The sequence below is a fragment of the Eucyclogobius newberryi genome, unplaced genomic scaffold (assembly GCF_026437365.1).
Source record: "Eucyclogobius newberryi isolate DKJ021-1_F unplaced genomic scaffold, fEucNew1.0.hap1 SCAF_343, whole genome shotgun sequence".
Classification (NCBI taxonomy): Eukaryota; Metazoa; Chordata; class Actinopteri; order Gobiiformes; family Gobiidae; genus Eucyclogobius; species Eucyclogobius newberryi.
The window spans coordinates 50437-77214 of record NW_027315994.1 but is presented as its reverse complement, the minus strand read 5'-3'; the positions used below and the strand labels follow the sequence as shown (position 1 = coordinate 77214).

General features: G+C 49.1%; 1 protein-coding gene across 1 annotated transcript; it reads right to left on the bottom strand.

The window, feature by feature from the left end:
* Positions 1 to 296: 296 nt before the first annotated feature.
* On the bottom strand, positions 297 to 26778 carry LOC140375887 (MAM domain-containing glycosylphosphatidylinositol anchor protein 2-like; the record flags this gene model as incomplete). Its single annotated transcript, XM_072461931.1, has 12 exons — positions 297 to 321; positions 399 to 576; positions 2356 to 2504; positions 7690 to 7956; positions 8413 to 8587; positions 8984 to 9102; positions 9745 to 10125; positions 10818 to 11090; positions 11412 to 11544; positions 11963 to 12156; positions 25498 to 25672; positions 26639 to 26778. Coding segments are annotated over 12 exons (2209 nt in total), but the record flags the coding sequence as incomplete, so codon positions are not given.

Below are 26778 nucleotides of genomic sequence, written 5' to 3'. Positions count from 1 at the left end.
ATAGAGTATAAAGTATAAAGTATAGAGTATAGAGTATAAAGTATAGAGTATAAAGTATAAAGTATAAAGTATAAAGTATAAAGTATAGAGTATAAAGTATAAAGTATAAAGTATAGAGTATAAAGTATAAAGTATAAAGTATAAAGTATAGAGTATAAAGTATAAAGTATAGAGTATAAAGTATAAAGTATAGAGTATAAAGTATAAAGTATAGAGTATAGAGTATAAAGTATAAAGTATAGAGTATAAAGTATAAAGTATAAAGTATAAAGTATAAAGTATAGAGTATAAAGTACTCACTGAGATGTGGATTGACTGGAGCTGAGGAAAAACACAAAACACGGTGAGATCCCAGACTCTGACCATGTGACCGTGAGCCGCGCTGTGATTGGCCGCACCTGTGTAGGCGATGATGCGCTCGGAGGCGTCGCCCTCACCGAAGCGTGTGATTGGTGTAAGTCTGACCAGGTACGACTCGGGTTTGACCAGCTCTGTCAGGTTATGGCTCAGCAGCGCCCCCTTCTGGATCACTGCCTCTATGGGGATCTCCTGCTCCCACCAGCGAGTCTGGGACAACTGAGGGGTCAGAGAGGGGTCAGACTGAGGTCAGACTGAGGTCAGACAGAGGTCAGAGAGTGGTCAGAGAGGGGTCAGACTGAGGTCAGACTGAGGTCAGACAGAGGTCAGAGAGTGGTCAGAGAGGGGTCAGACTGAGGTCAGACTGAGGTCAGAGAGTGGTCAGAGAGGGGTCAGACTGAGGTCAGACTGAGGTCAGACAGAGGTCAGAGAGTGGTCAGAGAGGGGTCAGACTGAGGTCAGACTGAGGTCAGAGAGGGGTCAGAGAGGGGTCAGACTGAGGTCAGACAGAGGTCAGACAGAGGTCAGACAGAGGTCAGAGAGGGGTCAGGCTGAGGTCAGACTGAGGTCAGACAGAGGTCAGACAGAGGTCAGAGAGTGGTCAGAGAGGGGTCGGACTGAGGTCAGACTGAGGTCAGAGAGGGGTCAGAGAGGGGTCAGACTCAGGTCAGACTGAGGTCAGACTGAGGTCAGAGAGGGGTCAGGCTGAGGTCAGACTGAGGTCAGACAGAGGTCAGACAGAGGTCAGAGAGTGGTCAGAGAGGGGTCAGACTGAGGTCAGACTGAGGTCAGAGAGGGGTCAGAGAGGGGTCAGACTGAGGTCAGACTGAGGTCAGACTGAGGGGTCAGAGAGGGGTCAGGCTGAGGTCAGACTGAGGTCAGACAGAGGTCAGACTGAGGTCAGAGAGGGGTCAGAGAGGGGTCAGACTGAGGTCAGACTGAGGTCAGACTGAGGTCAGACTCAGGTCAGACTGAGGTCAGACAGAGGTCAGAGAGGGGTCAGAGAGGGGTCAGACTGAGGTCAGAGAGGGGTCAGACTGAGGTCAGAGAGGGGTCAGGCTTAGGTCAGACAGGTCTGACTGAGGTCGGACAGAGTTCGGACAGAGGTCAGAGAGGGGTGAGACTGAGGTCAGAGAGGGGTCAGACTGAGGTCAGACTGAGGTCAGAGAGGGGTCAGACGGAGGTCAGACTGAGGTCAGACTGAGGGGTCAGAGAGGGGTCAGACTGAGGTCAGACCAGGACTAAACCAGGTGTATAAACTTTACGCTGCAGTTTTACATCAGAGTTTCCACGGCAACGATTCATCACCATCAGAAAAATAAGAATGTTTTATTTATACAACGAAAACACCTGAAGTGACTCAGCGTTTGTGAGGACAGAACGAGGACAGAACGAGGACAGACTGAGGACAGAACGAGGACAGAACGAAGACAGAACGAGGACAGAACGAGGACAGAACGAGGACAGAACGAGGACAGAACGAAGACAGAACGAGGACAGAACGAGGACAGAACGAAGACAGAACGAGGACAGAACGAGGACAGAATGAGGACAGAACGAGGACAGAACGAAGACAGAACGAGGACAGAACGAGGACAGAACGAGGACAGAACGAAGACAGAACGAGGACAGAACGAGGACAGAACGAGGACAGAACGAAGACAGAACGAGGACAGAATGAGGACAGAACGAGGACAGAACGAAGACAGAACGAGGACAGAACGAGGACAGAACGAAGACAGAACGAGGACAGAATGAGGACAGAACGAGGACAGAACGAGGACAGAACGAAGACAGAACGAGGACAGAACGAGGACAGAACGAAGACAGAACGAGGACAGAATGAGGACAGAACGAGGACAGAACGAGGACAGAACGAAGACAGAACGAGGACAGAACGAGGACAGAACGAGGACAGAACGAAGACAGAACGAGGACAGAACGAGGACAGAACGAGGACAGAGAAGTCCTGGTCCGGACCCGGTCCTTGTCCCTCACCTGTCTCAGGCCCAGTCTGTAGGCCAGGACCCGGTCCACAGAGTCGGGTTCTCGTTGGGTCCAGAGGAGCCTGAAGCCGTAAACTGAGGCTCGGTTCTGCCACAGACTCGAGTCCAAGTCGTAGTAAAACTCTGGAGCGAAGGCTTTTCCTGCAACACAAGAGTTAAGACACTTACAGAGGGTCAAGGGTCAAACAGAGGAGCCAGCACAACACGGACACTGGCACGACACGGACAATGACACGACATGGACACTGGCACAACACGGACACTGGTACGACATGGACAATGGCACGACACGGACACTGGCACGACATGGACAATGGCACGACACGGACACTGGCACAACACGGACACTGGCACGACACGGACGCCAGCACGACACGGACGCCAGCACGACATGGACACTGGCACGACACGGACACTGGCACAACACGGACACTGGCACGACACGGACGCCAGCACGACATGGACAATGACACGACATGGACACTGGCACAACACGGACACTGGTACGACATGGACAATGGCACGACACGGACACTGACACAACACGGACACTGGCACGACACGGACACTGGCACGACACGGACACTGGCACAACACGGACACTGGCACGACACGGACGCCAGCACGACATGGACACTGACACGATACGGACACTGGCACAACACGGACACTGGCACGACACGGACACTGGTACGACATGGACAATGGCACGACACGGACACTGGCACGACATGGACAATGGCACGACACGGACACTGGCACGACACGGACGCCAGCACGACATGGACAATGGCACGACATGGACACTGGCACGACACGGACACTGGCACAACACGGACACTGGCACGACACGGACGCCAGCACGACACAGACGCCAGCACGACATGGACACTGGCACGACATGGACACTGGCACGACACGGACACTGGCACAACACGGACACTGGCACGACACGGACGCCAGCACGACATGGACACTGACACGATACGGACACTGGCACAACACGGACACTGGCACGACACGGACGCCAGCACGACATGGACAATGGCACGACACGGACAATGGCACGACACGGACACTGGCACGACACGGACGCCAGCACGACATGGACACTGGCACGACACGGACACTGGCACAACACGGACACTGGCACGACACGGACGCCAGCACGACATGGACACTGGCACGATACGGACACTGGCACAACACGGACACTGGCACGACACGGACGCCAGCACGACATGGACAATGGCACGACACGGACAATGGCACGACACGGACACTGGCACGACACGGACGCCAGCACGACATGGACACTGGCACGACACGGACACTGGCACAACACGGACACTGGCACGACACGGACGCCAGCACGACATGGACACTGGCACGATACGGACACTGGCACAACACGGACACTGGCACGACACGGACGCCAGCACGACATGGACAATGACACGACATGGACACTGGCACAACACGGACACTGGTACGACATGGACAATGGCACGACACGGACACTGGCACGACATGGACAATGGCACGACACGGACACTGGCACGACACGGACGCCAGCACGACATGGACAATGGCACGACATGGACAATGGCACGACACGGACACTGGCACGACATGGACAATGGCACGACACGGACACTGGCACGACACGGACGCCAGCACGACATGGACAATGGCACGACATGGACACTGGCACGACACGGACACTGGCACAACACGGACACTGGCACGACACGGACGCCAGCACGACACGGACGCCAGCACGACATGGACACTGGCACGACATGGACACTGGCACGACACGGACACTGGCACAACACGGACACTGGCACGACACGGACGCCAGCACGACATGGACACTGGCACGACACGGACACTGGCACAACACGGACACTGGCACGACACGGACGCCAGCACGACATGGACACTGGCACGATACGGACACTGGCACAACACGGACACTGGCACGACACGGACGCCAGCACGACATGGACAATGGCACGACACGGACAATGGCACGACACGGACACTGGCACGACACGGACGCCAGCACGACATGGACACTGGCACGACACGGACACTGGCACAACACGGACACTGGCACGACACGGACGCCAGCACGACATGGACACTGGCACGATACGGACACTGGCACAACACGGACACTGGCACGACACGGACGCCAGCACGACATGGACAATGACACGACATGGACACTGGCACAACACGGACACTGGTACGACATGGACAATGGCACGACACGGACACTGGCACGACATGGACAATGGCACGACACGGACACTGGCACAACACGGACGCCAGCACGACATGGACAATGGCACGACATGGACAATGGCACGACACGGACACTGGCACGACATGGACAATGGCACGACACGGACACTGGCACGACACGGACGCCAGCACGACATGGACAATGGCACGACATGGACACTGGCACGACACGGACACTGGCACAACACGGACACTGGCACGACACGGACGCCAGCACGACACGGACGCCAGCACGACATGGACACTGGCACGACATGGACACTGGCACGACACGGACACTGGCACAACACGGACACTGGCACGACACGGACGCCAGCACGACATGGACACTGGCACGATACGGACACTGGCACAACACGGACACTGGCACGACACGGACGCCAGCACGACATGGACAATGGCACGACACGGACAATGGCACGACACGGACACTGGCACGACACGGACGCCAGCACGACATGGACACTGGCATGACACGGACACTGGCACAACACGGACACTGGCACGACACGGACGCCAGCACGACATGGACAATGGCACGACACAGACACTGGCACGACACGGACAATGGCACGACACGGACAATGGCACGACACGGACAATGGCACGACATGGACGCCAGCACGACATGGACACTGGCACGACACGGACACTGGCACGACATGGACAATGGCATGACACGGACACTGGCACGACACGGACGCCAGCACGACATGGACAATGGCACGACACGGACACTGGCACGACACGGACACTGGCACAACACGGACACTGGCACGACACGGACGTGAGCACGACATGGACACTGGCACGACACGGACAACGGCACGACACAGACACTGGCACGACACGGACACTGGCACAACACGGACACTGGCACAACACGGACGCCAGCACGACATGGACACTGGCACGACACGGACACTGGCACAACATGGACACTGGCACGACGCGGACAATGGCACGACACGGACACTGGCACGACACGGACGCCAGCACGACATGGACAATGGCACGACATGGACCCTGGCACGACACGGACAATGGCACGACATGGACCCTGGCACGACACGGACACTGGCACGACACGGACGCCAGCACGACACGGACACTGGCACAACACGGACACTGGCACAACACGGACGCCAGCACGACATGGACACTGGCACGACACGGACACTGGCACGACATGGACAATGGCACGACACGGACACTGGCACGACACGGACGCCAGCACGACATGGACAATGGCACGACATGGACACTGGCACGACACGGACACTGGCACAACACGGACACTGGCACGACACGGACGCCAGCACGACACGGACGCCAGCACGACATGGACACTGGCACGACATGGACACTGGCACGACACGGACACTGGCACAAAACGGACACTTGCACGACACGGACACTGGCACGACACGGACACTGGCACGACACGGACACTGGCACGACACGGACGCCAGCACGACATGGACAATGGCACGACATGGACACTGGCACGACACGGACAATGGCACGACACGGACACTGGCACGACACGGACGCCAGCACGACATGGACAATGGCACGACATGGACCCTGGCACGACACGGACAATGGCACGACACGGACACTGGCACGACACGGACACTGGCACGACACGGACACTGGCACGACACGGACGCCAGCACGACATGGACAATGGCACGACATGGACACTGGCACGACACGGACACTGGCACAAAACGGACACTTGCACGACACGGACACTGGCACGACACGGACACTGGCACGACACGGACACTGGCACGACACGGACGCCAGCACGACATGGACAATGGCACGACATGGACACTGGCACGACACGGACACTGGCACGACACGGACACTGGCACGACACGGACACTGGCACGACATGGACAATGGCACGACACGGACACTGGCACGACACGGACGCCAGCACGACATGGACAATGGCACGACATGGACACTGGCACGACACGGACACTGGCACAACACGGACACTGGCACGACACGGACGCCAGCACGACACGGACGCCAGCACGACATGGACACTGGCACGACATGGACACTGGCACGACACGGACACTGGCACAAAACGGACACTTGCATGACACGGACACTGGCACGACACGGACAATGGCACGACACGGACACTGGCACGACACGGACAATGGCATGACACGGACACTGGCACGACACGGACGCCAGCACGACATGGACACTGGCACGACACGGACACTGGCACAACACGGACACTGGCACGACACGGACGCGAGCACGACATGGACAATGGCACGACACGGACACTGGCACGACACGGACACTGGCACAACACGGACACTGGCACAACACGGACGCCAGCACGACATGGACACTGGCACGACACGGACACTGGCACGACACGGACACTGGCACAACACGGACACTGGCACGACACGGACGCGAGCACGACATGGACAATGGCACGACACGGACACTGGCACGACACGGACACTGGCACAACACGGACACTGGCACAACACGGACGCCAGCACGACATGGACACTGGCACGACACGGACACTGGCACAACACGGACACTGGCACGACACGGACGCCAGCACGACATGGACACTGGCACGACATGGACAATGGCACGACACGGACACTGGCACGACACGGACGCCAGCACGACATGGACAATGGCACGACATGGACACTGGCACGACACGGACACTGGCACGACACGGACACTGGCACGACACGGACGCCAGCACGACATGGACAATGGCACGACATGGACACTGGCACGACACGGACACTGGCACGACACGGACACTGGCACGACATGGACACTGGCACGACACGGACAATGGCACGACACGGACGCCAGCACGACATGGACACTGGCACGACACGGACGCCAGCACGACATGGACAATGGCACGACATGGACGCCAGCACGACACGGATGTGGGTTTGACTCCTGGTGTTTGTCATGAGGTCGTGGGACTCAAACTCACCTGTCACGTGGAAGCTGCACCTGCCGGCTCCTGCCTCGTTGCTGATCTCGCAGGTGTAGACTCCGTATCCTTCTCGGTTCAGAGCCCGGACCTGGTACTGGGTCTGGCCCTGGAGCAGTTCTCCCCTCGTCAAGAGCCTCGAGCCCAGTTTCCACTCGAAGCGCAGGCCCCTGGACGGATGGGCCCCCAGGAGCCCACAGGAGAGAGAGAAGGCCCTGCCCAGAGCCTGACGCACCTCAGCGAAGACAGGCTCCACAACCGGAGGATCTGAGGGAGAGCGAGAAGTTAGAGCTGATGTGACACTCCAGGGGACGCTGTCCTCAGACACATGTGAGCGTCCTCCAGGGGACGCTGTCCTGAGACACATGTGACCGTCCTCCAGGGGACGCTGTCCTCAGACACATGTGAGCGTCCTCCAGGGGACGCTGTCCTCAGACACATGTGAGCGTCCTCCAGGGGACGCTGTCCTCAGACACATGAGAGCGTCCTCCAGGGGACGCTGTCCTCAGACACATGAGAGCGTCCTCCAGGGGGCGCTGTCCTCAGACACATGTGAGCGTCCTTCAGGGGGCGCTGTCACATCAGAGCTGCTTTAAACACATTTTACACTTGGACTTTTACTGTAAAAACACAAAATAGTGTTTGTCTTGTATCTGCAGTGGGTCAGTGGGTCAGTGGGTCAGTGGGTCAGTGGGTCAGTGGGAGGGCATCTGATACACTCACAGTGCACGTGCAGCAGGATCAGCGCTTGTCTCGGCCGCACGTTGAATCCGTTCAGTTGACTCGTCTGACAGCGATACACTCCGGACATTCCTCTGGAGACGTTGGACAGACGCAGCAGTCCGTCTGCACTCTCCCACAGGGGGGGCCCCAGGGGGGCCCCGGTGAGCTCAGGGCCGTGGTACGAGTCCAGGGTCGACCCCCCAAGAGGTTGCTCCGAGTCCTCTACTCGCTCCCCCAAAAGTTTGCTTTTGTCCCCCCCAGACATCCTTGCCCGGGCCCCCTGTGTCCCCCCCTGTGGCCCCCCCTGTGTCCCCCCCTGTGTCCCCCCCAGTGTCCCCCCCTGTGGCCCCCCCTGTGGCCCCCCCTCATGTGTGTCCAGGGTCTGGTTGAGCTGTTGGTTGGATTCCTGCTCCTCTGTCTGCTTCAGAGGGCTGGGCTGTGGGTCCTGGTCCTGGTCCTGGTCCTGGTCCTGGTCCTGGTCCTGGTCCTGGTCCTGGTCCTGGTCCCGGTCTCGGTCCTGGTCCTGGTTCTCCAGCGTCTCGAGGATCCTCTGCTCCTCTCGGGGGCCCAGTTTGTACCACAGAACTGTGGGTTTGGGTTTCCCCGACACGAGGCACTGCAGCTCCACAGACTCCGCCTCCTGCACCAGCAACACCGAGCGGCCCCTGGGAACCACCAGCTCTGGAGGGACTGAACCAGGAGAGACAAGGGTTAATGTGAGACACAGACCAGGACTAAACCAGGACTAACCAGGACTAAACCAGGACTAACCAGGACTAAACCAGGTCTAAACCAGGACTAAACCAGGTCTAAACCAGGTCTAAACCAGGACTAAACCAGGACTAAACCAAGTCTGAACCAGGACTAAACCAGGACTAAACCAGGACTAAACCAGGTCTAAACCAGGTCTAAACCAGGACTAAACCAGGACTAAACCAGGACTAAACCAAGTCTGAACCAGGACTAAACCAGGACTAAACCAGGACTAAACCAGGACTAAACCAGGACTAAACCAAGTCTGAACCAGGACTAAACCAGGACTAAACCAGGACTAAACCAGGACTAAACCAGGCCTAAACCAGGACTAAACCAGGTCTAAACCAGGTCTAAACCAGGTCTAAACCAGGACTAAACCAGGACTAAACCAGGACTAAACCAAGTCTGAACCAGGACTAAACCAGGACTAAACCAGGACTAAACCAAGTCTGAACCAGGACTAAACCAGGACTAAACCAGGACTAAACCAGGACTAAACCAAGTCTGAACCAGGACTAAACCAGGACTAAACCAGGACTAAACCAGGACTAAACCAGGACTAAACCAGGACTAAACCTGTGGTGGAGGAGATGTTGACGTCGATGCTGATCTCTGGACTTCCTCCGTTCCTCAAAGAGGCGACGCAGCTGTACGTCCCAAAGTCGGTGAATTTCAGGTCGATGATGTCGAGGCTGGACCGACCCGGGCCCTGACCTGACCCTGGTCCTGACCCGAGTCCTGACCCAAGCCCCGCCCCCAGTGCCGCCGTGTCTGAGTGGGTGATCACCATTCGCTCCGAGCTGCGCAGAGGACGACCATTCTTCAGCCAATCAAACGCCAGCTCCTCTGGGGGTGTGGCCTCCACCTGACATGTGATTTTCACCTCGCGACCAATCTGGATGTGGTCGTCGCCATGGTACGGGTCAGGAGTGATCCAGAACCGGGCGCCGCGCAGACCTGAGGAGACAGGAGAACCATCAACCTCTAAGACCTGAGGAGACAGGAGAACCATCAACCTCTAAGACCTGAGGAGACAGGAGAACCATCAACCTCTAAGACCTGAGGACACAGGAGAACCATCAACCTCTAAGACCTGAGGAGACAGGAGAACCATCAACCTCTAAGACCTGAGGAGACAGGAGAACCATCAACCTCTAAGACCTGAGGAGACAGGAGAACCATCAACCTCTAAGACCTGAGGAGACAGGAGAACCATCAACCTCTAAGACCTGAGGACACAGGAGAACCATCAACCTCTAAGACCTGAGGAGACAGGAGAACCATCAACCTCTAAGACCTGAGGAGACAGGAGAACCATCAACCTCTAAGACCTGAGGAGACAGGAGAACCATCAAACTCTAAGACCTGTGAAGACAGGAGAACCATCAACCTCTAAGACCTGAGGAGAAAGGAGAACCATCAACCTCTAAGACCTGAGGACACAGGAGAACCATCAACCTCTAAGACCTGAGGACACAGGAGAACCATCAACCTCTAAGACCTGAGGACACAGGAGAACCATCAACCTCTAAGACCTGAGGAGACAGGAGAACCATCAACCTCTAAGACCTGAGGAGACAGGAGAACCATCAACCTCTAAGACCTGAGGACACAGGAGAACCATCAGCGTGGGAGGGCATCTGGCTCACCTCGCACTAGAATGGTGGTGCTCTTTTTGGCTGGACTGCCCACGTTGTTCATAGCGATGCAGGTGTACACGCCTCCATCCTCCACCGTTACCGCGGTGACAGTCAGAGCGCCGCGATTGGCCGAGCTGTGTTTGGGAAGCTCCGCCCCTCCAGCGCGCACCCAGGCGAGTGTGGGCGGCGGGTCGCCCGCCGAGGGCACGCAACCCAAGGTCACACTCTCACCCGGGTTCACCACGACCGGGTCAGGCAGCAGCAGACGCACGGCAGGGGGCGCTGTGGAGCACACAGAGGTCAGAGAGGTCAGAGAGGTCAGCAGGGGGCGCTCTTGTCTCTCACCTGTAGTGTTGGTGAGCCTGAAGGGGGCGCTCTTGTCTCTCACCTGTAGTGTTGGTGAGCCTGAAGGGGGCGCTCTTGTCTCTCACCTGTAGTGTTGGTGAGCCTGAAGGGGGCGCTCTTGTCTCTCACCTGTAGTGTTGGTGAGCCTGAAGGGGGCGCTCTTGTCTCTCACCTGTAGTGTTGGTGAGCCTGAAGGGGGCGCTCTTGTCTCTCACCTGTAGTGTTGGTGAGCCTGAAGGGGGCGCTCTTGTCTCTCACCTGTAGTGTTGGTGAGCCTGAAGGGGGCGCTCTTGTCCCTGATGCCGCACACGCCTTTAACTGATGCGACACAACTGTATTCGGAAAAGTCGACCGGCCGAAGGTTCTTCAGCTTCAGGATCTTTGTCTCCCCCTGAGGACGAGACTGGTTATAGACCAGGACTAGGTCCAACCCAGGACTAAACCAGGACTAACCCAGGACTAACCCAGGACTAACCCAGGTCTAAACCAGGACTAACCCAGGACTAACCCAGGACTAACCCAGGACTAACCCAGGACTAACCCAGGACTAAACCAGGACTAAACCAGGACTAACCCAGGTCTAAACCAGGACTAAACCAGGACTAACCCAGGACTAACCCAGGACTAACCCAGGTCTAAACCAGGACTAACCCAGGACTAACCCAGGACTAAACCAGGACTAAACCAGGACTAACCCAGGACTAACCCAGGACTAAACCAGGACTAACCCAGGACTAACCCAGGACTAAACCAGGACTAACCCAGGACTAACCCAGGACTAACCCAGGACTAACCCAGGCCGTTGGTACCTGAGTGAAGAGCGGTTCGTAGATGTCGACTCCTTGGTCGGAGCCTTCGCTCAGAGGCGTCTTCCCTCTGAACCAGGTGTATTCTGGACCCGGGTTGGACCGGGCCTCACAGCGAAGGAACACGGTCCGGTCCGAGTAGAACTGGTCCGTCTCCCCCAGACTCTGATGGACCGAGATCACAGGAGGGTCTAAGTCTGAGGACAAAGAGGACCAGGGTTAGACCGGGGCCTGGACTGGGACCAGGACCAGGACCAGGACCGGGGCCTGGACCAGGACCAGGACCAGGACCAGGACCAGGACCAGGACCGGGACTGGGACCAGGACCAGGACCAGGGCCTGGAACAGGACCAGGACCAGGACCAGGACCAGGACCAGGACCAGGACCAGGACCAGGACCAGGACCAGGACCAGGACCAGGACCAGGACCAGGACCAGGACCAGGACCAGGACCAAGGCCCTAACAGGCTGAGAAATAGATTTTCAAAGTTAGGGGCCTGGGGGGCCAGGGGCCCCCAAGCAATTTCAGGGGCCACAAGCGCGCGGTGTCATAAGAACAAGATAAATGTGTTTTAAAACAGGACGTAGATACCATCCTCATAGCCCCCCGCTGGAGAGTCAAGGTCCCCGTATAAGAAGGGTTATAAAAAACCTGTCTTTCCTAGAGGATTTTTTTAGACGAAATCTTCAGGAGGTATAGACCCCGCCACGAGCCGCACGCACCACGAGCGAGCGGCTCCGCTTCTCCTCCGCTGCACCGGCGTTTCCACGCCCGAACACCGGCTCCGCGCTCCCGCACCCGCCGCCCCGGAGGTCTGTACCTGGGCGAAGGTGTGGCCCCCGCCCGCCACAGGAGCAGACACGGAGAGCGGGGCACCGGCTCCACCCGGAGAAAAGCAGCCCCATACAACCAAGGTACAGCCCCGTTTCTCTGCTTTCCCCGCTCCACAGACGGGGGCGATCTGGTCACAAAACTGGACTCAAATGCGTCTTGATTGGGCTAGAGCAACGCCGGCGTCTGGTATGTGGACTGCCGCTTCTGTCCCAACGTCTTTGTTTTGTTAGTCGTTTCCATTGTTTTGTTTTGTTCCCGCGTCTCTGTGTTGTCTTCTGTCTACATCCCTGTTCCTTAACTTCATCGGACATTACTGCACCGTCCATCGCTCATCTCCTCCCTCACTCCTGGACTATCTACTGCCCTAGCCGCCAGCTAACAGCTGGCTTAACACCTGCTGAGGTCCGTCATGGTATCGCGGGGCCTCCCTGCCGTGCAGACAAGGTCTGGGGCAACCAACGCCACTCACTCCACCAGCTTCAACACCCGGTCCACTGCTGCTTTTTCACAACTCTCTGCCCACCAGCTTCTAGTTAACCAGCTTCTAGCCACCACCAACATTCTAACAGGATTACTCTCATCTGCTGCTACGTTCCATCTCCTCCTCGGACTATCACTCCCACGCCTCCAGGCCACCGCTCCACCAACTTCTCGCCTACTCACCTACACCGCTGCTGACCTTCACCTCCTCAACCATAACCACCGTCTCCCAGCTGCTGCTGCCTCTGCAGCTAGCTCAGCTGGGATCCTTCGCCGGCCCCGCTACATCCACAGGGGCTCTGGTCTCTCCCATAACCAACACTCCAACGACGGCTCACCTATCCCCTCACTCTGGACTAGTTTTCGCCCCCCTGTCACCCCCACCTGCCGCACTGCCAACCTCAGCAACCTCCGCCCCCCCACCCCTGCGCCCCCATCCATCTCCGCGCCCCCATCCATCTCCCTTGCACTGCTGAACTGCCGCTCCCTCTCCAACAAATCACCTGTTATATCTGAACTGCTACTGGACAATAACATTGATCTGCTTCTCCTCTGTGAAACATGGCAACAGCCCCTGGACTTCTATGCTCTCAACCAAGCCACTCCCTCCAACTACACTTACACTGCCAAACCCCGCCTCTCCGGGCGTGGGGGAGGTCTTGCTGTTATTCATAAAAAATCTACATCCATCACTGAACTGAACCTCAACCTTCCATCCATCTCATCATTTGAATACCTCGCCTTCTCCCTCCCCAACTCTATCACCGCTATCCTGATCTATCGTCCCCCAAAGCCCCACCCCTCTTTCCTCACTGAATTGTCTGAACTCCTCACCATGGCATCCTCTCTCTCTGCCCGCCTCCTACTCACTGGTGACTTCAACATCCACATTGACTGCCCCAACGCCCCACTGACATCCGACTTCCTCTCTCTCCTGGACTGCTTCCATCTCACCCAACATATTGACTTCCCCACCCATACCAAAGGCCACACTCTGGACTTAGTCTGTTCCTCTCTCCTACCCATATCTAAGCCCCACCCCCTCCCCTTCCCACTCTCTGATCATCTCTGCATCCTTTTCTCCGCCCCCCTACCCTCGCCCCACAACCCCAAAAAACGCACCATCACCTACCGCAATATCAAGTCAGTCAACCCCCTCACGCTCTCCCAGCTCATATCCTCTGCTTTCCCCCCTGACTCCCCCCCCTCTTCCCCCGACGACTATGCTGTCATGCTCAACACCACCCTCTCCGACTCCCTTGACTCCCTAGCCCCCTGGAAAACCTCCTCCGTCTCATACATCAACCCCGCCCCCTGGTACACCCCTGAACTCCGCACCATGAAGCAGACTGGCCGCCAACTCGAACGACTCCTCAAAAGAACCCGCCTCACCGTCCACGCCGAAGCTTTCAAATTACACATCTCCTCCTACCGTGACGCTCTCCAAGCCGCCAAATCTGCCCACCTCTCCACCCTCATCAACAGCTCCCACCGGAGCCCTCGCACCCTGTTCTCCACCGTCAACAAGCTGCTCCAGCCACCGGACATCACTCCACCCTCCTCCCCTGACCTCTGCAACTCTTTCCTCCTTGCCTTCAATGACAAAATTTCCAAAATCAACAGCTCCATGACTGCCGTCTCCATTAACTCCATCACCACCCCCACCTCTGCCCCCCCTCCTCTCCCTGACCACCCACCCTTCCCTCCCCTCACCACCTTCTCCTCTGTTAACTCCTCTCATATCATAGACCTCATCACCGCTTCCAAAACCACCACCTGCTCTCTCGACCTCCTCCCAACGACTCTAACCAAGGCCTGCCTCCCTGTTCTCATCCCCCATCTCACCACCCTCTTCAACCAGTCTTTATCCCTCGGCCATGTTCCTTCCATCTACAAACTGGCCTCCATCACCCCCATCCTCAAAAAACCCACCCTAGACTCCGCCAACCTCTCCAACTACCGCCCCATCTCCAACCTGCCGTTCCTCTCAAAAACGCTGGAACGCATCGTCGCCGCCCAACTTCACACCCACCTCCAGTCAAACAACCTCTATGAACCCCTCCAATCTGGCTTCCGCCCACTTCACAGCACTGAAACAGCCCTGGTCAAAGCACTCAACGATCTCCTCACCTCTGCAGACTCCGGGGCCCTCAACATCCTGTTACTACTAGACCTCAGCGCAGCCTTTGACACTATAAACCATTCCATCCTCCTACAAAGGCTGCGCCAACTGGGTGTTGAGGGCTCTGCACTCGACTGGCTCACATCCTACCTCACCAACAGGCAAGAGTTCATTTCCCTCTCTGGTCACTCATCCACCCTCTCCCCAGTAACGCAGGGGTCCCCCAGGGCTCAGTCCTCGGCCCCCTCCTCTTCATCTGCTACCTCTTCCCCCTTGGTCACATCCTCCGCCAACTCAACCTGGACTTTCACTGCTACGCTGACGACACCCAGATATACCTCACCACCAAATCCACCCAAAACCCTCCCCTCAGCCACATCCAAACCTGCATCTCTACAATAAAATCATGGCTCACTCTCAACTTCCTCAAACTGAACAGTGACAAAACAGAGCTCCTCCTCATTGGCACCAAATCCACTCTCAATAAAACTGGTCCCTTTTCACTCAGCATCGACACCTCGACCATCACCCCCTCTACCCTGGTACGCAATCTGGGTGTCATCATGGACCCCACCCTCTCCTTCACTCCCCATATCAGCCACATCGTCAAGACCTCATACTTCCACCTCCGCCGCATCGCCAAAATCCGACACTGCCTCACCCTCCCCGCTGCTGAATCCCTCATCCATGCCTTCACCTCCTCCCGCCTCGACTACTGCACCTCCCTCCTCACTGGCATCTCCTCCCATTCCCTCCACAGACTCCAAATGGTCCAAAACTCCGCTGCCCGCCTCCTCACCCACACCCGCCTCCTCACCCACACCCTCCTCCTCACCCACACCCGCCTCCTCACCCACACCCTCCTCCTCACCCACACCCGCCTCCTCACCCACACCCTCCTCACCCACACCCTCCTCACCCACACCCGCCTCCTCACCCACACCCTCCTCACCCACACCCGCCTCCTCACCCACACCCTCCTCACCCACACCCTCCTCACCCACACCCGCCTCCTCACCCACACCCGCCTCCTCACCCACACCCTCCTCACCCACACCCTCCTCACCCACACCCGCCTCCTCACCCACACCCGCCTCCTCACCCACACCCTCCTCACCCACACCCGCCTCCTCACCCACACCCGCCTCCTCACCCACACCCTCCTCACCCACACCCTCCTCACCCACACCCGCCTCCTCACCCACACCCTCCTCACCCACACCCGCCTCCTCACCCACACCCGCCTCCTCACCCACACCCTCCTCACCCACACCCTCCTCACCCACACCCGCCTCCTCACCCACACCCGCCTCCTCACCCACACCCGGTCCCGTGATCACATCACTCCCGTTCTCCTCTCTCTCCACTCTCTCCCCATCAAGCAGCGCATAAACTTTAAAATACTCCTCCTCAAAGCTCTTCACCACCGCCCCCCCTACCTGTCTGACCTCCTCCTCCCCCACCGCCCCCCCCTACCTGTCTGACCTCCTCCTCCCCCACCGCCCCCCCCTACCTGTCTGACCTCCTCCTCCCCCACTGCCCCCCCCCTTCCTGTCTGACCTCCTCATCCCCCACCGCCCCCCCCCTACCTGTCTGACCTCCTCATCCCCCACCGCCCCACCCGAGCTCTCCGATCCTCCTCCTCTCTCACCCTGACTGCACCAACATCCCGACTCAAAACTTTTGGCGACAGAGCATTCTCCCGAACAGCACCCCGACTCTGGAACTCCCTCCCCCAACCTGTCCGCCACTCTCCCTCACTCACAACATTCAAATCCCGCCTAAAAACATGACCTCTTCACCCAAGCCTATGACCTCCCCTACCCCTAGCCTCCTCTACCCCATTGCCTACTCTTCTACCCCCTGTTACATCCCCATCTTTTTCTCTCTACTTCTTCTGTCTTGTTCATTTTATCTGTATATTAATGTGTTCTGTACGTGTTGTCCCCCCTGTCTGTAAATACACCCCCTTTTTTATTATGGTCAGCGTCTTTGGGTCACTGAAAAGTGCTATATAAATAAAAGTTATTATTATTATTATTATTAGGCCCGAGCGCCACAAGCTGTGAGAGGCCTATTAATCTCGTAAGGCCGTGTGAAGCATGGCTGCGAAAGTGCGCACGTAGTGCGCACGAAATCGAGCACGAAGCGCTCGCCCACTTCCAAACACTCACTAACGCACTCCTTCACTCACGCACGCCCCGTGCATATTAATTATTAGTAGGAAAATGGAACATTACCGTTGTAAACGGGCGAAGCCCGTGCAAAAGTTCGCACTAAACGAGCACTTTACATTGGGATGACGTCATCCCCATATAAAGCACTCGTTTGCTCTAAGTGTCTCACGAACACGTTCCATCTCCTGCATGTTTCGTTCATATAAACATGTGATGCAAAAATGTAACATTATTACTGTTTAGAGGGCCAAAAACACAAAGTGGGCGGAGCCCACTCAAAATTAAGGAAAGTACCCGTCAGTGACCAGGGACCCACACCATGAGGTAGAAAATGTATAGTTTATGATATTTGAAAAATGGGAAACATTGTTTTCGCATCGGAATATTCTTCTTCTTCTTCTTCTTCTTCTTCTTCTTCTTCTTCTTCTTCTTCTTCTTCTTCTTCTTCTTCTTCTTCTTCTTCTTCTTCTTCTTCTTCTTCTTCTTCTTCTTCTTCTTCTTCTTCTTCTTCTTCTTCTCCTCCTCCTCCTCCTCCTCCTCGGGACCACCCAGAGACATTGACGAAAAGTCACAAAAATGTTCACACCTCTAAAAATCGTGCCTCTTTCCCTTTTCTATAATAAAATAATGTGCTCGTCAGCGCCCCCAAATGTACCAAAAATGCATTGAGAGATGGGAAATGACCCAAAAAAAATCTGATCGTAGAATCATGAAATTTGGCGCAGAGGAAGATGGTGACAAGAGAAGTAAAAAATATTATTACGACAACGCCGTCCGCCCAACCAAATGTCGGCCATATTGCTTCAAAAATGGCTAAACATGACTTTGGAGTTTTTCCAAACTTTTACAAACTCCTCCCCCTCAGGGCGTTGGAGCTAAAAAGCTGAAATTGTGTGAAAATGCTACTGAGGAGTGGGACATCAAAAGTTATCAAATGACATTGACCCTGTCACGGTCTCTGAGCGGCGAAGCCACAAACTGTAGCTAGAATTTCAGAAATCTCCCAAATTTAACATTTCTGCCGTTTGCACAGATAAAGTCCGAATTGCGTCAAATTAGAATCAGTTGTTAAACTCTTTGCCCTAAACCTACTTGAAGTGAAATAAATTAATTTGGAGCTACAGCGCCCCCTACAGATTTTATATGGAGGTTAAATGTTTAGTTTTGCGAAATTATATGAAATTTGACACAAAACTCAATTTTGGCCCCATCAAAAAAGTCAATGACTCATGTCATAATTGTTATGGCGTTGTCGTAGCGATGACCAAAACCTTTCATGTTATTCCAATGGGGAAATCGCCAGAACATGTTTACACCTTAGACTTTCACAAACTCCTCCCCCTCAGGGCGTTGGCCCTATTAACCTGAAATTTGGTGAGACTCATCTTCAGGACCATCAAAAGTGATCCACATTTTTATTCAAAGAGTCACGGTCTCTGTGCGCTCTTCTCTTTGCCGCACGTTTTGCCAAGAATTCAAAATAAAATAGCTTTTTGATGTAAAACAAAGGGGAGAAGATGTGACAGCGTCACAGATTCAGCAGTAGGCGTAATAAAAGGACCATTGGGGCGTGTTAGCCACGCCCCCTCCTCTTGCGGCGTGGCGAGGGCCGATCATTGCCGCTTGCGGCTTTAATAATTATTATTATTATTAGCTGTAAAACAATGTAAAGTACTTTGATCTGTTCTTTGATATGAAGAGCACAAATACTGCATCATATACATATATACATATATACATATATACATATATACATCATATACATATATACATCATATACATCATATAAACCACAGATCATGATCTTTACCGTTTCATTCAATATCATCATATATATATATATATATATATATATATATATATATATATATATATATATATATATATATGTGTATATATACATACATACACATATACATTATAAACATATATACATTATATACATATATACATTATATACATATATACATTTGTAGGGGACCCATATGTCCCAAAAAGACGATTGAAAGACAGCACCTTTTCACAGCTCAACACACTGTTGCAGAAATCAAAGCTAGTGTTGGTGTAAAGGAACGTCCCCCACGGAGAGGACACTGTCCTCACCGGAGCCCCGCCCCCTGGATCTGATAAGAGACATTCCTCAGGACTAAGTTTCTTAATGACTATATTTCACATCTAAACTGACTGTGTGATCGAAACTAAATCATGTTTTAGTTTTGTTTGCCACAGGAACTGGTTTGAAGTGTTCATGTCGTACTTCATGTACTTTCTCATTACCACATATTGTTGTGTATTTTATTATGGTCACATGTCATTTTTGCTGGTTTGAGTTAAATTTGCCCAAACTGAGAATAAGTTTGACCAAGAGTTAAAGCCACTCCCATTAGGCCACTCCCCCAAGGTCAATAAAAGAGCAGACTCAGTTCTGCTCTCTCCCTCTTCTTCCCATCGGCACGTGACCTGCCAGGACGACACACCGGGTTGGGGACCCCCGCAGGGGCCCCTCCCCCACCAGAGAGGCTGCATTGTCTCCCAAACTCGGCTTTCACCAAACAACCCGAACATCTTCATCAAAAAATGCACAATTCAACGAACCCTGGACTCATCAAACTCTTCGAATGCTAAACTTGCTCAAGCATCAGCACCGCGGACAGCTCCAAGGACGCAAAGGACTCTGAGAACACAAAGACGTGGGAGGCCTCGCTCCACACCTTCCTTGGACACGTGAGACCTGAGAGGGGCTGATTACAGAGCGGCATTTAAAGACCTTGAATTATTCCCCAAAACCAAATTCTTACACCAGCATTTATTGACCTGCATCGAGCCACAGCCTGTGAAGCCAATGTCTATGAAACCACTGGTTTATAGAGACATTATCCTTTATAGAGACTTTATCCTTTATAGAGACATTATCCTTTATAGAGACTTTATCCTTTATAGAGACATTATCCTTTATAGAGACTTTATCCTTTATAGAGACTTTATCCTTTATAGAGACATTATCCTTTATAGAGACTTTATCCTTTATAGAGACTTTATCCTTTATAGAGACTTTATCCTTTATAGAGACATTATCCTTTATAGAGACTTTATCCTTTATAGAGACATTATCCTTTATAGAGACTTTATCCTTTATAGAGACTTTATCCTTTATAGAGACTTTATCCTTTATAGAGACTTTATCCTTTATAGAGACATTATCCTTTATAGAGACTTTATCCTTTATAGAGACATTATCCTTTATAGAGACTTTATCCTTTATAGAGACTTTATCCTTTATAGAGACATTATCCTTTATAGAGACTTTATCCTTTATAGAGACATTATCCTTTATAGAGACTTTATCCTTTATAGAGACATTATCCTTTATAGAGACTTTATCCTTTATAGAGACTTTATCCTTTATAGAGACATTATCCTTTATAGAGACTTTATCCTTTATAGAGACATTATCCTTTATAGAGACTTTATCCTTTATAGAGACATTATCCTTTATAGAGACTTTATCCTTTATAGAGACTTTATCCTTTATAGAGACATTATCCTTTATAGAGACTTTATCCTTTATAGAGACATTATCCTTTATAGAGACTTTATCCTTTATAGAGACATTATCCTTTATAGAGACTTTATCCTTTATAGAGACTTTATCCTTTATAGAGACATTATCCTTTATAGAGACATTATCCTTTATAGAGACTTTATCCTTTATAGAGACTTTATCCTTTATAGAGACATTATCCTTTATAGAGACATTATCCTTTATAGAGACTTTATCCTTTATAGAGACATTATCCTTTATAGAGACTTTATCCTTTATAGAGACTTTATCCTTTATAGAGACTTTATCCTTTATAGAGACTTTATCCTTTATAGAGACATTATCCTTTATAGAGACTTTATCCTTTATAGAGACTTTATCCTTTATAGAGAAATTATCCTTTATAGAGACATTATCCTTTATAGAGACATTATCCTTTATAGAGACTTTATCCTTTATAGAGACATTATCCTTTATAGAGACTTTATCCTTTATAGAGACATTATCCTTTATAGAGACTTTATCCTTTATAGAGACTTTATCCTTTATAGAGACTTTATCCTTTATAGAGACTTTATCCTTTATAGAGACTTTATCCTTTATAGAGACATTATCCTTTATAGAGACATTATCCTTTATAGAGACATTATCCTTTATAGAGACTTTATCCTTTATAGAGACTTTATCCTTTATAGAGACATTATCCTTTATAGAGACTTTATCCTTTATAGAGACTTTATCCTTTATAGAGACTTTATCCTTTATAGAGACATTATCCTTTATAGAGACTTTATCCTTTATAGAGACTTTATCCTTTATAGAGACATTATCCTTTATAGAGACTTTATCCTTTATAGAGACATTATCCTTTATAGAGACTTTATCCTTTATAGAGACTTTATCCTTTATAGAGACTTTATCCTTTATAGAGACATTATCCTTTATAGAGACTTTATCCTTTATAGAGACATTATCCTTTATAGAGACTTTATCCTTTATAGAGACATTATCCTTTATAGAGACATTATCGTTTATAGAGACATTATCCTTTATAGAGACATTATCCTTTATAGAGACTTTATCCTTTATAGAGACATTATCCTTTATAGAGACATTATCCTTTATAGAGACTTTATCCTTTATAGAGACATTATCCTTTATAGAGACATTATCCTTTATAGAGACATTATCCTTTATAGAGACATTATCCTTTATAGAGACTTTATCCTTTATAGAGACATTATCCTTTATAGAGACTTTATCCTTTATAGAGACTTTATCCTTTATAGAGACATTATCCTTTATAGAGACTTTATCCTTTATAGAGACATTATCCTTTATAGAGACTTTATCCTTTATAGAGACTTTATCCTTTATAGAGACATTATCCTTTATAGAGACTTTATCCTTTATAGAGACATTATCCTTTATAGAGACTTTATCCTTTATAGAGACTTTATCCTTTATAGAGACATTATCCTTTATAGAGACTTTATCCTTTATAGAGACTTTATCCTTTATAGAGACATTATCCTTTATAGAGACATTATCCTTTATAGAGACTTTATCCTTTATAGAGACATTATCCTTTATAGAGACTTTATCCTTTATAGAGACATTATCCTTTATAGAGACTTTATCCTTTATAGAGACATTATCCTTTATAGAGACTTTATCCTTTATAGAGACTTTATCCTTTATAGAGACTTTATCCTTTATAGAGACATTATCCTTTATAGAGACTTTATCCTTTATAGAGACTTTATCCTTTATAGAGACATTATCCTTTATAGAGACATTATCCTTTATAGAGACTTTATCCTTTATAGAGACATTATCGTTTATAGAGACTTTATCCTTTATAGAGACATTATCCTTTATAGAGACTTTATCATTGTCGGTCAATGAATCGTGTTCTTCAGAGAATGAGACGAGGCGATGTTCATGTTTTGCCACTTTAAATATAAATATGAACATTAAGTACATAAAGTGCTGCACGTGTCGTCCACGATGACATGGCTCGTCCCAGAGAATATACTTTACATCTTTGTACAAATGTGTGAGCAAGAAACGAGTATAATTACCCTACACATTATATACATATAAACATTATATACATATATACATTATATACATATATACATTATATACATATAAACATTATATACATATATACATTATATACATATAAACATTATATACATATAAACATTATATACATATATACATATATACATATATACATTATATACATATAAACATTATATACATATATACATATATACATATATACATTATATACATATAAACATTATATACATATATACATTATATAGATATAAACATTATATACATATATACATATATACATTATATACATATATATACATTATATACATATAAACATTATATAGATATAAACATTATATACATATATACATATATACATTATATACATATATATACATTATATACATATATACATTATATACATACATACATTATATACATATATACATTATATAGATATAAACATTATATACATATATACATATATACATTATATAGATATAAACATTATATACATATATACATTATATACATATATACATTATATAGATATAAACATTATATACATATATACATATATACATTATATACATATATATACATTATATACATATAAACATTATATACATATATACATTATATACATATATACATTATATAGATATAAACATTATATACATATATACATATATACATTATATACATATATATACATTATATACATATATACATTATATACATACATACATTATATACATATATACATTATATAGATATAAACATTATATACATATATACATATATACATTATATAGATATAAACATTATATACATATATACATTATATACATATATACATTATATACATATAAAAATTATATACATATATACATTATATACATTAAATACATATAAACATTATATACATATAAACATTATATACATATATACATTATATAGATATAAACATTATATACATATATACATCATATAGATATAAACATTATATACATATATAAATTATATACATTATATACATATATACATTATATACATATAAACATTATATACATATATACATTATATAGATATAAACATTATATACATATAAACATTATATACATATAAACATTATATACATATAAACATTATATACATATATACATCATATAGATATAAACATTATATACATATATAAATTATATACATTATATACATATATACATTATATACATATAAACATTATATACATATATACATTATATAGATATAAACATTATATACATATATACATCATATAGATATAAACATTATATACATATAAACATTATATACATATAAACATTATATACATATATACATTATATACATATAAAATTATATACACATATACATTATATACATATAAACATTATATACATATATATATTATATACATATAAACATTATATACAGATATACATTATATACATATAAATATTATGTACATATATACATTATATACATATAAACATTATATACATATAAACATTATATACATATATACATTATATACATATAAACATTATATACATATAAACATTATATACATAATATACATATATACATTATATACATATAAACATTATATACATATATACATTATATACATATAAACATTATATACATATATACATTATATACATATGAACATTGCCCCGAAAATTAGAGCGGGCATTTCCGAGGACACGTGAACGCAACACGAACACAGCGGCCAATCAGATGTCGGCTTTCATCGATATTACATCACGGAGACCGCTCGGCCAATGAGAAACGAGAAGACGTGCGAAGTGGGCGTGTCTGTCAAAACCAAACTTAAGCGATGAAAATGCCCCGAATATGAACAAATTACTAGTTAAATCTTGATTTTTTTGGAAGAGGGCCCCGGGGGGCCCCGGGGGGCCCCCTCCTATTTCAAACCACGGGCCCGCCGGATATTCTACTGCTTGTGGGCCCCGGGCCCCTGTCTATTTTGCAGCCTGCCTAACTACACCTGTGGACAGATATAAGAGCTACTTTTACCTAAATCAAACATTTAAAATAAAGAAAAACAATAGCAGTATTTACAGTAGTAATAGTAGTAGTAGTAGTAGTATTTGATGTAATAGTATTTTCAGTAGTAGTAGTAGTATTTACAGTAATAGTAGTAGTAGTAGTAGTAGTAGTAGTAGTAGTAGTAGTATTTGCAGTAATAGTATTTTCAGTAGTAGTAGTAGTATTTGATGTAATAGTATTTTCAGTAGTAGTAGTAGTATTTGCAGTAGTAGTACTCACAGTACACGTCGACCCTGACGGAGCGTATCGCTGGTGATCCTTGTCCGTTCTCAGCCTTGCAGTAGTAGCGCCCCCCCTGGTGGCGGCTGATGGACTCGATCCTCAGAGTGTCGTTGGGCGGAGCCGCGTCGCCAAGACGATCAAGAGCCCCGCCCGCAGTCTTCGTCCACCGGATCTGCATCAGGACCGTGGACGTATGAATATAATATGATAAGACACGCCCCCTTTGCCCAGGATCCAAAGTGAGTAGTGGCCGCTCCCGGTACTGCAGCCTCACGGCCCAGACATGACCCACAATGCAATGCACTCTAAAATCCTTCAATCACATTTTTGACATCACGGTGAACGGTGTGTGTAATCCAGGTCTAAACCAGGACTAAACCAGGACTAAACCAGGTCTAAACCAAGACTAAAGCAGGTCTAAACCAGGTCTAAACCAGGACTAAACCAGGTCTAAACCAGGTCTAAACCAAGACTAAAGCAGGTCTAAACCAGGTCTAAACCAGGTCTAAACCAAGGCTAAAGCAGGTCTAAACCAGGTCTAAACCAGGACTAAACCAGGTCTAAACCAAGACTAAAGCAGGTCTAAACCAGGTCTAAACCAGGACTAAACCAGGTCTAAACCAAGACTAAAGCAGGTCTAAACCAGGTCTAAACCAGGACTAAACCAGGTCTAAACCAGGTCTAAACCAAGACTAAACCAGGTCTAAACCAGGTCTAAACCAAGACTAAACCAGGTCTAAACCAGGTCTAAACCAGGACTAAACCAGGTCTAAACCAAGACTAAAGCAGGTCTAAACCAGGTCTAAACCAGGACTAAACCAGGTCTAAACCAAGACTAAAGCAGGTCTAAACCAGGTCTAAACCAGGACTAAACCAGGTCTAAACCAGGTCTAAACCAGGACTAAACCAGGTCTAAACCAGGTCTAAACCAGGTCTAAACCAGGACTAAACCAGGACTAAACCAGGTCTAAACCAGGTCTAAACCAGGTCTAAACCAGGTCTAAACCAGGACTAAACCAGGTCTAAAGCAGGTCTAAACCAGGTCTAAACCAGGTCTAAACCAGGTCTAAACCAGGTCTAAACCAGGACTAAACCAGGTCTAAAGCAGGACTAAACCAGGTCTAAAGCAGGACTTTACCTGAGGTCGTGGATGTCCCGACACGAGGCACAGCAGCTCCAGAGTTTGTCCTTCTCTGATGCTGTGAACTCTCTCAGTGAAACGCTCCTCGTCCACGTCACAGGCCGGAGCCGCGTGCACGATCCGCACAGTAGGGGGCG